The 16358-nt window shown below is 42.6% G+C and overlaps 1 protein-coding gene across 1 annotated transcript in view; it reads right to left on the reverse strand.

Moving 5' to 3' along the window:
- Nucleotides 1-5378: 5378 nt before the first annotated feature.
- The window catches only part of LOC116059033 (NACHT, LRR and PYD domains-containing protein 1-like), a 55219-nt gene continuing 44239 nt past the window's right edge, over nt 5379-16358 (reverse strand). The window contains exon 13 of the mRNA XM_036007167.1: nt 5379-6413. Coding sequence (XP_035863060.1) covers nt 6082-6413 — 332 coding nt within the window. The 3' untranslated portion in view covers nt 5379-6081. The remainder of the gene's footprint in view (nt 6414-16358) is intronic.

Genomic DNA, 16358 nt, shown 5'->3' on the forward strand with positions numbered 1-16358 from the left:
ATAAAGTAGTCATGTTTGTTAAATAAAAGAAAAGGAGAAGCAGCTGATGAGGGTTGGTGTAGAGTATATGAGCTGAGTGGTGTCAGTGTTTGTCGACCTCGGAGCAGAATGGCTGCAGTCACAGAGCTCTCCTTCCTGCTGTTTGCTCTCATCAACAACATCCATGCACAAGAACGGATCATCCTCCGAGAGGAAGGAGACTCTTACACCTTCAAGCTCCCCGAGAACACCAACTCCTGCCTGATCTCCAGATCTGTTGGTGAGGAGAAGCTTGTCCTGTGGAACACCTCTGACCTCTGGTCCACCAGCTCCTCAGTACCTGAACACCTGAAACTACGACTTGTCAGCTCGGTGAAAACTTCTTCTTACACCATCCTCAACCTGACCCATTCAGACTCCGGCCGGTACCAAGAGGAGTGTTGGACTGAGGGCAACGTGACGCATGACAACAACATCACTATTACTGTTTGTACTACAATAGATGGGAAAGTTATTGCAGTGAGACTTGGAGAAACAGTGGACCTGCCATGTGAGGGAGCAGCTGATAATCTGGATGTCCAGTGGCTCAAACAGGACTCTAGATATGAAACATGGAGCAGAGTTTTTGGGGACAAGACGACATCAGTGATGGACAATGTTAAAGGAAGATACCAAGTGGTGACAAACACATCAGCTCTTCGTGTTTCCAACGTCACGAAAACAGACTTTACAGAGTACAACTGTCTGGTGATGAACCAACAGCAGTGTGTTAGCAATTACACTGTAAAGTTGAGACTACGGTATGAGGTAATCTACCACTCAGTAGGAGAGACCGCTGTGTTGCCGTGCACTATCACTGACTCCACTGATGAACAGCCCCCACGTTGGAGAAAGTTTAATCCAAAAACACACTCTTACACTGACCTAGGACAACTAAACCAGACTGTTCCTTCAGTAGACCAAAACTACTCGCTGGTGTTTTCATCTCTAATGTTAAATCACTCAGGTTGGTACACCTGTAAAGCCTCTATGAGAGAGCAAACACATTATCTGTATGTGTGTCCCAAATTTGGCCCCCCTGCTGTAGAGCTCTTCTCAGAGGGAGAAGAAGTCACTCTCAGATGCAGAGACTGGCGAGAGGGTAGTGAGCATGGTTGGTTTATCAAGTCACACCGAACAGAGGGAAGAACCTTTAGTTTAAGGTATCAGAGCATGAGCAGAGTGAGCTGGTACTATAATAATGGGAGCCTGGTTATCTCTAATATCTCAGTGGAAGATGCAGGGGAGTACTGGTGTGCAGTTATTGACCCAGACAGTGATTTTCAATGTTTGTCAAGCAGCAGAACTGTGTTAGTGTACCTTGAGCCCTTTGGGATTTACTCCACCTTCTTCAAAGTGCGATGCTCAGTGCTCAGTGTCCTGCTGCTGATGCTCTGTGCTGCTGTAGTCGCTGTGAACCTGAGGACACGGAGAGGAGAGCAGCTTTCAGCTCACACACACACTTAATATGGATATATGATCATTGCTTTATACAGCTGGTATACCTGGCTTTAATACAGCCTGGTATACACTGGCTTTAATACAGCCTGGTATACACTGGCTTTAATACAGCCTGGTATACACTGGCTTTAATACAGCCTGGTATACACTGGCTTTAATACAGCCTGGTATACACTGGCTTTAATACAGCCTGGTATACCCTGGCTTTAATACAGCCTGGTATACACTGGCTTTAAAACAAGGGATGGACACATTCATGCAGAGAAAACATTTAAACTAGAACACAAAAGACAGAGAGAGAGATTACAGAAACAACAAACAGAAATGATGGAAATAAGACATAAATACCCAATGATTATTATTATAATAATACAAAATAAGTTTTGAATGTTAGAAGGTAACCTTTGATCCTGACAGGGTGCAGATGTTCCCTTATCGTCTGGATTAGTATGTTGTGTATATATTTGTGTGTATGTGTGTGTGTGTGTGTGTGTGTGTGTGTGTGTGTGAGTGTGTGTGTGTGTGTGTGTGTGTGTTCCAGATGTTGTATTTTAAATCTAAAGATTATGTGATGTTGTATATTATATATGAAGGAATATGAATTGTCTTTAATGCATTTATAATAGTTGTATCTTGCAGTGTTGTCAGTGTTATAAACTTGTTATTATATCTTGGTCTATATCTATAATCTATCGTCTGTATAATAAACATTATTAATGAACTATAAAACTTGTTCTGATTGTGATTTCTGATTAATTATTATAATCAACATATCTCTGGGTCTGTAAAATGTTTCTCATGTTAACTTTCAGTAAGTAAAGTTGATTTCTAGAGCACATTTAAACACACATTAATCTGACCAAAGGGCTGAATAAAAGAACATTAAAATGTAAATATCAAAACCCAGAAAGAAGATCCCAACACCAACAACAAGCAGCAGTTCCCAAACCCAGAATGATGACATGATGAGACCAGATAGAGAGATTAGAGAGTTATAATGGGCTCTTTATCCCAGATATAAAAACAGAAATGGAGGGAGACCATCTGATATGTGAAGGCAGCAGCTTCCACCGTCGTGGAGCAGCAGCTGGAAAGGCTCTGTCCCATATTTGGCAGTTTGCAGATGATCTGTATCTGTGTTTTATTATAAAGTTAATGAAATAAAAGGTGTTGTACTTTGTCTCAGCTACAGCTCTGAGTCTCTCCCTCTGCTCCCGTTTACCTCACCACTGATCTCACTTCATGTCCCGCCCACAACACTATCTGGTTGGTAGATGTTAGACGAGTAACAGCCAATCAGCACTCACCACTGATCTCACTTCATGTCCCGCCCACAACACTATCTGGTTGGTAGATGTTAGACGAGTAACAGCCAATCAGCACTCACCACTGAGTCTCACTTCTTGTCCCACCCACAACACTATCTGGTTGGTAGATGTTAGACGAGTAACAGCCAATCAGCACTCACCACTGAGTCTCACTTCTTGTCCCACCCACAACACTATCTGGTTGGAACAGTGCCTTGCGAAAGTATTCGGCCCTCTTGAACTTCTCGACCTTTTGCCATATTTCAGGCTTCAAACATAAAGATATAAAAATGTAATTTTTTGTGAAGAATCAACAACAAGTGGGACACAATCATGAAGTGGAACGAAATTTATTGGATATTTCAAACTTTTTTAACAAATAAAAAACTGAAAAATTGGGCGTGCAAAATTATTCAGCCCTTTTACTTTCAGTGCAGCAAACACTCTCCAGAAGTTCAGTGAGGATCTCTGAATGATCCAATGTTGACCTAAATGACTAATGATGATAAATAGAATCCACCTGTGTGTAATCAAGTCTCCATATAAATGCACCTGCTCTGTGATAGTCTCAGAGGTCCGTTTAAAGCGCAGAGAGCATCATGAAGAACAAGGAACACACCAGGCAGGTCCGAGATACTGTTGTGGAGAAGTTTAAAGCCAGATTTGGATACAAAAAGATTTCCCAAGCTTTAAACATCCCAAGGAGCACTGTGCAAGCGATAATATTGAAATGGAAGGAGTATCAGACCACTGCAAATCTACGAAGACCCGGCCGTCCCTCTAAACTTTCAGCTCATACAAGGAGAAGACTGATCAGAGATGCAGCCAAGAGGCCCATGATCACTCTGGATGAACTGCATAGATCTACAGCTGAGGTGGGAGACTCTGTCCATAGGACAACAATCAGTCGTATACTGCACAAATCTGGCCTTTATGGAAGATTGGCAAGAAGAAAGCCATTTCTTAAAGATATCCATAAAAAGTGTAGTTTAAAGTTTGCCACAAGCCACCTGGGAGACACACCAAACATGTGGAAGAAGGTGCTCTGGTCAGATGAAACCAAAATCACACTTTTTGGCAACAATGCAAAACGTTATGTTTGGCGTAAAAGCAACACAGCTCATCACCCTGAACACACCATCCCCACTGTCAAACATGGTGGTGGCAGCATCATGGTTTGGGCCTGCTTTTCTTCAGCAGGGACAGGGAAGATGGTTTGAATGGATGGGAAGATGGATGGAGCCAAATACAGGACCATTCTGGAAGAAAACCTGATGGAGTCTGCAAAAGACCTGAGACTGGGACGGAGATTAGTCTTCTGTGGTGTCTTAAATAGTAATGCTGTGATGCTGTATGAAGAGGAATCAGCCGACACTGTTCTTGATTATAAAAAGGTTTATTACAAGCAAAGATTCAGCATCAATTTTACAAACTCCTGCAGAGAGCTTGGAGAACGACCAACCCAAATTCTTCCAAAAAGTCGTTCTGCCTTTTCTTTGTGTGAACAACGTATATATCTCAATGCATTGTATCAACATAGGACGTAATTTTGTAAGTATATCATTGGACGGATAACTGACCAATCAATGCCTGTTATCTGGCACAACTCCAAAAAAGGTCTCTTCTGTCTTGGGGGGACCTCTGCTCATGTTAACAATTTCCAGATGTTCTCAGTGAATGTAGAGTAACGTTCATGCATCCTCCTTATACCAACTCTTAAGTCAAAGTGTATAGAATGTTATAGGATGTCAATATACCACACTTCCAACAAGACAATGATCCAAAACATAAAGCAAAATCTACAATGGAAAGGTACACAAATAAACATATCCAGGTGTTAGAATGGCCAAGTCAAAGTCCAGACCTGTCCAATCGAGAATCTGTGGAAAGAACTGAAAACTGCTGTTCACAAACGCTCTCCATCCAACCTCACTGAGCTCCAGCTGTTTTGCAAGGAGGAATGGGCAAAAATGTCAGTCTCTCGATGTGCAAAACTGATAGAGACATACCCCAAGAGACTTACAGTTGTAATCGCAGCAAAAGGTGGCGCTACAAAGTAATAACTTAAGGGGGCTGAATAATTTTGCCCACCCAATTTTTCAGTTTTTTATTTGTTAAAAAAGTTTGAAATATCCAATAAATTTCGTTCCACTTCATGATTGTGTCCACTTGTTGTTGATTCTTCACAAAAAATTACATTTTTATATCTTTATGTTTGAAGCCTGAAATGTGGCAAAAGGTCGAAAAGCTCAAGGGGGCCGAATACTTTCGCAAGGCACTGTAGATGTTAGACGAGTAACAGCCAATCAGCACTCACCACTGAGTCTCACTTCATGTCCCGCCCACAACACTATCTGGTTGGTAGATGTTAGACGAGTAACAGCCAATCAGCACTCACCACTGAGTCTCACTTCATGTCCCGCCCACAACACTATCTGGTTGGTAGATGTTAGACGAGTAACAGCCAATCAGCACTCACCACTGAGTCTCACTTCATGTCCTGCCCAAAACACTATCTGGTTGGTAGATGTTAGACGACACACACACACACACACACACACACACACACACACACACACACACACTTTCTCAACAATTACCAACAGTTTATTGTCAGGTAGTTTTGTCTCTGTGATGTTGTGCATAACAACAAACAGTGCAACAGTCAGGAGACATAATATAAAATAGAAACTACAAAGAAATATGAAAAGATATATGTGTTTTTAAAGTGTAGGAGCTGTGTTTGATGCAGGATTGTTGGTCCACTGAAACATTCAGCATTAAAAACATCAATATTTAGTCAACCTGAACAGCTGTTCATTTCCTCTGAATCCCCCTGAAGATTTCTGTCACCAAGAGAAAACTTTGGTCCAGAGACAAAAGTCCTCCAGCCTTAAAAAAAAGCCACGCTGCATTCAGCAGAAGTTGTTTCTCTTTTGGTTATTTTTCTAAAGTAACGATGACATGAGGCTGTACAAAGGTCAAAGAGATTTAAAGGATGTGACCAATGACCAACCAGTATTTCTTTAAACAACAGTTGAATGTTCACTCAGAAATCTTTCTCAGTTGGTTTTCTGATGTTCTGATTCTGCATCTTGTTTGTCCATCAGTGAAGTTCTGTCTCCATCTAGTGGCTGAAACTAAGAACAGCACTCCCTCTTTACTGGACTCAATCACTTTCAGAGTCAAAGTCCACTTATTAAAAACAGACTTTAACAGCTTTTCATTTCAAAGAGACAATGTGTACCAGTCAGTTATTGTAGAGATCCATCCCAACTCTCCACAGTTTGGTTCTTCAGATTAATCTCAGCTCTCTGGAAAGGACTGGATCCACCTCACAGAGAGCAGAGATCAGAACTGAGCTGGCTGCACTTCCTTTTCTTCTCACCGTGTCCATCACGTCTCGTGCTTTGTCTGCTCTGCCTGTTCTGACTGACTGCATTTCACCATCAGTTATAACACCACGCTCAAGGAGTTTATCCAGAAGCTGGTTCAGAACAGGATCAGACACTCGCTCTACAAACTGTGTCCGAACTAGCAACAGCCTGTCTTCTGGGGGATCACTGTCCTCTGCTGGGACGCTGTCCTCTGCTGGGTCATTCCTCCGTGGATTTGGCCCAGTTGGACCTGGAAGATAACCGGGGAAAAGACTGTTGTCAGTTTCTGTTATCCTTTAAGAAATAATCAGAAACCAAAAGTGAGACATTTATATTTCATATTTTATGGTTTTGTGATGGTTTAATCTGATTGACTAATCTGTGGATAATCTGGTTACCTAGATGGAGACCTTGTTTTGCAACAGCCAATCAGATCTTTCAGAGAGTAGTGAGGTCAGCGTTGTCTCACAGGCAGAGCAGCTCCAGACCTAGCCTCCAGACGCTGAGCAACGACCCACATTAGCTTCACGCTAAAGTCTCCTTCTGATCTAACTTACAAACATGAACAGTCCTGAACCTTAGCTTGTTGAACGAGCCACCAAACAAACATTTACCAGGGAAAAGTGTACTGCTAACATCAGTTTGCAGGCTAGATAGCTGATTAGCTGCAGCACATTAAACAGCATGTAACCATACCTGCAGATGTCACTTTAGTCAGTTTAGATGCTGCTGTTGTCCTGACTCTGTAATACAACCAACAACACATCTTTTTCCCAATGACATGCTGCTACAGTGAGATTTTGTTTACTTGTTGTCTCTGTCATTCTCTTCTTTCGTTAGGTGTAAAACCGGCACTCTCACAGAAATTTGGTAAATCTGAAGGGTCTGCCTGGCTTTACCGAGGCTAGACAGGAAGTGATGTGAGGATAGCTCTGTATAAAGATATCATGCTCGGTATCGTGCAAATTATACTCTGTGTATCTACATATTTGCGAGGGTCCATCTAATGTTTCAACATCTGCTCATGTGTCTGTGACCAGGTTTAACACTGCAGGATGTGACAGGTCAGAGCTTAGCCCCTAAACATCAGCTCAAACATCAGCTGTACAGCTGTGCACTCCCATACTAGTAAAACCATTCCACATGAACCGAATGACAGGACCAAACTGGGGCACATCTATGATCAAAATATCTTCCTTCCTCCTTGTTTGTTAATGTTGTTCACAGTTACATAATGTGATTTGAATGGTCGAGTCACCATTTGTACAGTCTATATATTGAAAAAGATTCTTTTACAGGATTGCCTACGGAAGATCCGCCAGATGTCCTTCCCCTTCCTCTGTCTCTGTATTGGCGTTCTAACCTCTGGTGGATTTGTGAGGACTATGGTTAACTGCTCCTCAGATCTCTGCAGGGTAAATCCAGACAGCTAGCTAGACTGATCTGTCCAATCTGAGTTTTCTGTTGCACGACTAAAACTACTTTTGAATGTACACATGTTCCACCAAAACAAGTTCCTTCCTGAGACTATTTAGCAGAGGCACCGTGGCTCCATCCGGAGCTTAGCCCCGCCCAAGATGATTGTGATTGGTTTAAAGAAATGCCAAACGCTTGAATAATGAACAAGATGTGATGGTCTCTGAATGTGTATCAGAGCTATACATATATCAGTCTAAACTGGGACATCAGGTGGAGTGATGCTGCAGGAGGGTGAAACCGTTACCTCTCAACAAGGGCGTAAATCCCAGGGGGGTTGGGGGGGTCAGGACCCCCCCATCTAATGGTTGTCCCCCTCTAGAAATATCATTAAAACAATGCTGTGTATTGTATATCACATTTTGATGTATACTTAAAATATCTGTGTAAGTAGTAAAACAATACAAACCCCAAAAATGCTTTTTAAGTTTAGAACCATTTTGAGTCCCCCCCTCCCTTGCCTCACAGTGGTTTGGTCCACTGCCTGCTGTAGTTAGGATCTGCTCTAGACTCACAGTCACATCGGGTAGTGACAGGTATGTAGCTAGTTAAGTAGGCGGTTCAAGGCTATTTTATTCACATTAAACATCGGATGAAGTTTTTCTTTTCTCAAATAGAAATGAGTAATTAATGAATTAGTCATGACAAAAAAGTTTGCTATGTTAGTGTAATATAATGTAACGTTAGCTAACTTGTTTAATAGCTTGTTGGATAGAAATACACCCACTACATCTATTGTTACCACGTCGATAAGCATAACGTTATGTGTGTGAACTCATATTAGGGTTAATATTGAAGATCTACAGTTGTGTTTTGCTCAATAAGTTAAGTGGCAGATCATTTAAATATATATCCTCTGTCCCAGATGAAAGCTAATATTCATGTGGAGGACGCAAGATCATTTTATAAATGACCACGTGGTGAACCTATGAAACTAACTCATATTTAGACATCTGACGTTAAAGATTTGTGTTGTTGTTGCCCAGATAAAATGACAGAAAAGAAAAACAGACATAAGATCCCTATTCAGTAGGCCTACACCAAAACGCCAAGTAAGTACAATTAGTCCTCATGTCAAGACAATTTGGTAACATCTTTATAAGAATGGGTGCTCATGGAAATGTCAAAAGGTCACTATGTCACAGGCAAAGGAGACAGAAAGAACTGAGGAACAGGGAGACCAGGGACAGTCAGGTGGAGAGTCTCAGGGAGACCAGGGCCAGTCAGGTGTAGAGTCTCAGGGAGACCAGTGACAGTCAGGTGTAGAGTCTCAGGGAGACCAGGGACAGTCAGGTGTAGTCTCAGGGGAGACCAGGGACAGTCAGGTGTAGAGTCTCAGGGAGACCAGGGACAGTCAGGTGTAGAGTCTCAGGGAGACCAGGGCCAGTAAGGTGTAGAGTCTCATGGAGTCCAGGGCCAGTCAGGTGTAGAGTCTCAGGGAGACCAGGGACAGTCAGGTGTAGAGTCTCAGGGAGACCAGGGACAGTCAGGTGGAGAGTCTCAGGGAGACCAGGGCCAGTCAGGTGTAGAGTCTGAGGGAGACCAGGGACAGTCAGGTGTAGAGTCTCAGGGAGACCAGGGACAGTCAGGTGTAGAGTCTGAAGGGAGACCAGGGACAGTCAGGTGTAGAGTCTGAGGGAGACCAGGGACAGTCAGGTGTAGAGTCTCAGGGAGACCAGGGACAGTCAGTTGTAGAGTCTCAGGTAGACCAGAGACAGTCAGGTGTAGAGCCTCAGGGAGACCAGGGACAGCCAGGTGTAGAGTCTCAGGGAGACCAGGGCCAGTCAGGTGGTCTCAGGGAGACCAGGGCCAGTCAGGTGGTCTCAGGGAGACCAGGGACAGTCAGGTGTAGAGTCTCAGAGAGACCAGGGACAGTCAGGTGTAGAGCCTCAGGGAGACCAGGGACAGCCAGGTGTAGAGTCTCAGGGAGACCAGGGCCAGTCAGGTGTAGAGTCTGAGGGAGACCAGGGACAGTCAGGTGTAGAGTCTCAGGGAGACCAGAGACAGTCAGGTGTAGAGCCTCAGGGAGACCAGGGACAGCCAGGTGTAGAGTCTCAGGTAGACCATAGACAGTCAGGTGGAGAGTCTCAGGGAGACCAGGGACAGTCAGGTGTAGAGTCTCAGGGAGACCAGGGACAGTCAGGTGGAGAGTCTCAGGGAGACCAGGGACAGTCAGGTGTAGAGTCTCAGGGAGACCAGGGACAGTCAGGTGGAGAGTCTCAGGGAGACCAGGGACAGCCAGGTGTAGAGTCTCAGGGAGACCAGGGCCAGTCAGGTGTAGAGTCTCAGGTAGACCAGGGACAGTCAGGTGGAGAGTCTCAGGGAGACCAGGGACAGTCAGGTGTAGAGTCTCAGGGAGACCAGGGACAGTCAGGTGGAGAGTCTCAGGGAGACCAGGGACAGTCAGGTGTAGAGTCTCAGGGAGACCAGGGACAGCCAGGTGTAGAGTCTCAGGTAAGTGTGTTGAGCTTAGTTCATATTTTTGGAGGTGTGTGCTGTCAGGGTTAGCAGATGAGCTTTACCAGTGTCTCACTAATTTACATTGTGATCAGCTAATTTAACAAGTGTACAAAAGTATTTATTTTAGATGGGGACACTTTTTCAAAATAAGTCATTATGTTTAAGGTATTTTTGTGGCTTGATTTTAAACAACTTAAAAATAAACACATTGTTTTAATCAAGAATATTTTGGTCAACTTAGTCAGCTTTTTCATTGAATCAAGAAAACACTGAAAAGAAGGATAATAGTACAGTCTCCATGCTACACTCAGGGGCGCAACTACCCGGTGTGAGAGGGTATGCAGCAAATTTTTTTTTATCACAAGATTAACGTTCTTTTTGGCCAAGCAAACTTTGTAGTTTTTTTTCACATGCTGTTGCAACAAATAGTAACATTAGAAAAACTACAACACTACACCAGATCTAGCTAGACCGGAAACTAAACAACAGGCATGCCTGCACTTGTTTGGGCGAGCCGGCCTTAGAGTAGAAGGCTAACGTTACGTTTTGAGTGGATGGCGAGCGCGAGACGCTGAAATGGATGCCAATAAGAGTCTGAATGGAAAGTTTACTTTTAAAAAGTTGTAGAGGGGGACAGTAGTTTCACCATACACAGCCTGTACGACACGGAGAAAGCAGCCCAACCGGAACTGCTGCAGAGTGCAAACGCTGTCTCACTAACTGCTGATTTGAGAAATCTAAATGATTTGGGAGTTACTAAACACTATAGTGACTCTGTATATCAGCATACGGTTTTAGGACTGTGATGTTGGTATAGTTTTTTTTTGCCTGTTTTTGTCATTTGGGACATTGTCCACCCTTTTCTGTCCAGGAGAACTGTTACATTCCTTATTAGCAGAACGTAAAGGTTACCAATGTCCTGCTGTGGCATCTGGTTTTTGGACCATTTTGTTTGTAGCAAAGTGTTAGTGTTACATCACAGTTAAGTTAGGTACTTGTAGGAATTGTGCAATAATGACAGATTCACACGTTTCTTTTGTTTACAGTAAATAAATAATAAACAATTACAAATCTTTAAGTCAAGTTCATAAAGTAACTTTCTTTGCATTAATTTGATTCCCAATTAAGATCCACTGGTAAGAATTGCTTTCCATTGTTAATATGTACTTAAAAACAGTTCTGAAATGGAAAATAATACAATTATATTCATGTGATAAAACATGCGATTAATCATGATTAACTATAGAAATTTGGTGATAAATTGCGATTCAAAAAATGAATCGTTTGACAGCCCTAGTTTAAATAATGAAGGTTTATTGTAAAGTATATCAACAACATTAACGGTTGCCCTTTAATCATCACGCCTGGTTGATGTGATTTGAGTGGTGAGTGGTTTTCCATCTCTGTCTGCACTATTTTTCCCCAAAAAAGGACACAGTGACTAGGTTGGTCAACAGAACTTCAAACCATAGTGGACATTTAGTTTTGTGTGGTCTAACTATGCCCCCCATGGTGCTGCGCCCCTATGCGCAGCATATAGCGCATACCCACTTTTTGCGCCACTGGCTACACTAATGATAGTATTAAGGCTTTCCTCTGTGTACACATGTCCTCTACGAGTTTAACTGTGTCTGTATTATTTGTGTCCCCTTCAAAAATTGCTCTTCAGAAATTTTATGTTTATTGTCCCCCCCTACTGTTAGATCATATTTACACCCATACCTCTCAGACGCACGTCACACTTCAGGACTTCTCTCCTCTCTCGGTCCTATCAGTGTAAGTGTAGTAACGAGAGACAGTTGACATGATGAACAGGTGGAACACATCAGGGTGGGGCAGCCAATCACAGAGGAGGGAAACCACAAGACAGGAAGTAGAACATCACATCACATCTCACAAACAGACTCTACAAGGTAAAAGGAAACTGAAGCATGAAAACATACGCACAAACGGAACAGGGTCAAACACACACGGATAGAATGAGGACAAGAAAACAGAGAACAGGGAATGAAATGAACACAATAAAAGAGGAAAAACTACAACTGAGAACTACAAGGTGACAGTGTGCAGCGATGAAGAGTTTCCTTCCTGTCGGACAAACAACAAATTAAAAAGTTAATTAAAAGTTAATAATTAAAAGTGTTTAAAATCAGACATTCAGTGAAACTTCAGTTTAATCTTCAGTTTGCAGAAAGAACTTTTGGTATGAATTATAGGACAAACTTCTCCATTTAAAGCCATATAAAGATGAATTCCTAACTTATTTATTATATTAAACTTTATTATTCTTCACACCAGTAGCGCAGCCAGAAAAGAGACTCTGGTGTGATTTAGAAAAACTGTCTGTGCCACATTTATTGTCAGATTAATGTTCAACTCTATAAATATATTTCAATAGGCCTTCATATTAACTCTCCACTCTGCTTCAAATGGAGGAAGTTACATTTTAAAATCAACAACTATTGCAAGTCAACAACAGTAGCCCAAGCTTAGAAAAACATTTCATATTAAGACTATAAACACAAACACACACACACACACACACACACACACACACACACACACACACACACAGAGACACACACACACACACACAAACAAACAGACACACACACACACACACACACACACAGACACACATACAGACACACACACACACAGACCCACACCCCCGCCCCCCCTCTCTCTCATCTCTGGTGGGTTCCTCTTCTCTCTCAATAATGTGTGAAAACACGTCAGCCTCTCTGGTTTCTGACTCCCGTAAAGTTTCCTCTGATGATGAGATAAAGAATGTTTGTTACAGTTTTTTTCAATTTCTAGGTGACAGTGGGAACAACTGGAGCTACATGTGCTAAACTCTAACTACAGTCTGAACAGCAGCAGTTCATGTGGACCAGACTCTAGTTCGTTTCTCATTGCTTGAACACAGTTATCAAAACTCTACACACTTTAACCACAACGTGAACAACACTGTGGATCTACAGCACTTTGATCAGATGCTAACACACTGCTGTCAGAACTGTTAACCACACATTCAACACAGAATAGTGTAGAATGGTGCCTATCAAACACTGCTGATTGCAATTTCAAATGAATTTGCAACAGCAACATACCGCAGACCTTGCGGCTCACACCTCTAGATATTTCCCGACATCTGCTTCCCCACCGTTACGCTTTAGGTCCCGCTTTCGCACGCTCCCCGAGTCGTTGGGGGCAACTCGTGTCGGGAGGCTTGGACCCCGTCATAACAGTTCTAGTTCTGTTTAGTGTCTTTGTTGATGTGGACTTTGAGTTTGATGTTTAAGAAGGTTTAGAAACCCTGAAAATGATGCTTTAACATAAGGAAGCCACAATAAAGTTAATGATCAAAGTTTCTTTTGACTTTGACTTGTAATAATGAAGTCCATTTAATATAACAGACCTTTTGATACTTAAGTTCAGTAAATATCAGATAGAAGACTTTTACTCACGTCACATTGTAAAAGGTGACTTTAACTTTGACCAAAGTCTTTTTCTGGTAACATACTTGTACTTTTACTCAAGTATTGCCTTAAAGTACTTTATATGAGACTGCTGACGTGAAGAGTTTGATGTTGTAACGTATTTTTCTTTCAGTATTGAGAGCTGATGCTGCGACACACACACACACACACACACACACAAACACACACAAAGACACACAAACACAGACAGAGAAACACACCCACACAAAGACACACGCACACAGAAACACATGGACAGAGACACACACACACACACACAGAGACACACACACAAACAGATACACACGCTTAAGCACACACACACAAACACAGGCAGAGACACACACACACACACACAGAGACACACAGACACACAGACACACACACACACACACATACAGACACACAGACACACACACAAACACACACACACACACACAGAGAGACACACAGACACACACACACACACACACACACAGAGACACACGCACACACAAACACACACACACACACACACACAGAGACACACACACAAACACACACTCCCTCTCCCTCATATATCTGGTTGGTTCCTCTTCTCTCTGAATAATGTGACACACACACAGACACACACTCACACACACACACACACAGAAACACTCAGACAAACAGACACCACTACGTTCTATAACCCTACCAGTCAGATTACAACACATACACACACACACACACACACACACACACACACACACACATACTGAAGGAAATTCTGGAAAAAACACACAGAAAAGGCCAGAAAAGATCTGACTCCAATTCACTAATTTCTGCGCCTTCTTTTATGGGATTTATAAATACCAAAACATACAAACCCCTCTTCTATCTCTGTATAATGTGTGTTTGAAGACACGTCAGCCTCTGTGGTTTTAGACTTGTGAAAAGGACGTTTATTACTGGATAGAGAGCTGATGCTGCAATGTTTTCTCTGATGATGAGATAAAGAAGTCATGTTGTTAAAAAAAGAAAAGAAGAAGCAGCTGATCAGGGTTGGTGTAGAGCGTATATGAGCTGAGTGGTGTCAGTGTTTGTCGACCTCGGAGCAGAATGGCTGCAGTCACAGAGCTCTCCTTCCTGCTGTTTGCTCTCATCAACAACATCAATGCACAAGAACTGATCATCGTCCGAGAGGAAGGAGACCCTTACACCTTCAAGCTCCCTGAGAACACCAACTCCTGCCTGATCTCCAGATCTGTTGGTGAGGAGAAGCTTGTCCTGTGGAACACCTCTGACCTCTGGTCCAACAGCTCCTCAGTACCTGAAGACCTGAAACTACGACTTGTCAGCACGGTGAAAACTTCTTCTTACACCATCCTCAACCTGACCCATTCAGACTCCGGCCGGTACCGAGAGGAGTGTTGGACTGAGGGCAATGTAACGCATGACAACAACATCACTATTACTGTTTGTACAACTTCAATATATTGGACAATTATTAGAGTGAGACTTGGAGAAACAGTGGACCTGCCATGTGAGGGAGCAGCTGATAATCTGGATATCCAGTGGCTCAAACAGGACTCTAGATATGAGCAAGAAACATGGAGCAGAGTTTTTGGGGACAAGACGACATCAGTGATGGACAATGTTAGAGGAAGATACCAAGTGGAGACAGACACATCAGCTCTTCGTGTTTCCAACGTCACGAAAACAGACTTTACACAGTACAACTGTCTGGTGATGAACCAACAGCAGTGTGTTAGCGGTCACACTGTAGGGTTGGGACAACAGTATGAGAGAATCTACCACTCAGTAGGAGAGACCGCTGTGTTGCCGTGCACTATCACTGACTCCACTGATGAACACCCCCCAAAGTATAATCCAAAAACACGTTCTTACACTGATTTAGGACTACGCAACCAGACTGTTCCTTCAGTAGACCAAAACTACTCGCTGGTGTTTTCATCTCTAATGTTAAATCACTCAAGTTGGTACTCTTGTGAAGTCTCTATGAGAGAGCAAATGCATCGGTTGTATGTTTGTCACAAATTTGCCCCCAATGCTGTAGAGCTCTTCTCAGAGGGAGAAGAAATCACTGTCAGATGCAGAGATTGGAGAAGGGATAAGTGGCATATTTGGTTTATCAAGTCACACCGAACAGAGGGAAGAATCTTTAGTGTAACGTATCAGAGCATGAGCAGAGTGAGCTGGTACTATGACAAACTGGTTATCTCTAATATCTCAGTGGGAGACGCAGGGGAGTACTGGTGTGCAGTTTATGACCAAGATGATGATCACTGTGAGTCAACAGAGAGAACTGTGTTAGTGTACATGGAGCCCTTTGGGATTTACTCCACATTCTTCAAAGTGCGATGCTCAGTGCTCAGTGTCCTGCTTTCAGCTCACACACACACTTAATATGCATATATGATCATTTCATCATTGGCTTTAATACAGCCTGGTATACACTGGCTTTAATACAGCCTGGTATACACTGGCTTTAAAACAAGGGATGGACACATTCAAGCAGAGAAAACATTTAAACTAGAACACAAAAGACAGAGAGAGAGATTACAGAAACAACAAACAGAAATGATGGAAATAAGACATAAATACCCAATGATTATTATTATAATAATATAAAATAAGTTTTGAATGTTAGAAGGTAACCTTTGATCCTGACAGGGTGCAGATGTTCCCTTATCGTCTGGATTAGTATGTTGTGTATATATGTAGATGACATTATATTGTATATATATGGAGTTAGTTGATCTTTTCTTTTTGTTGTGGATGAGTCTGTGTGTGTG

Source organism: Sander lucioperca, chromosome 11, assembly GCF_008315115.2.
Source record: "Sander lucioperca isolate FBNREF2018 chromosome 11, SLUC_FBN_1.2, whole genome shotgun sequence".
NCBI classification, from domain to species: domain Eukaryota; kingdom Metazoa; phylum Chordata; class Actinopteri; order Perciformes; family Percidae; genus Sander; species Sander lucioperca.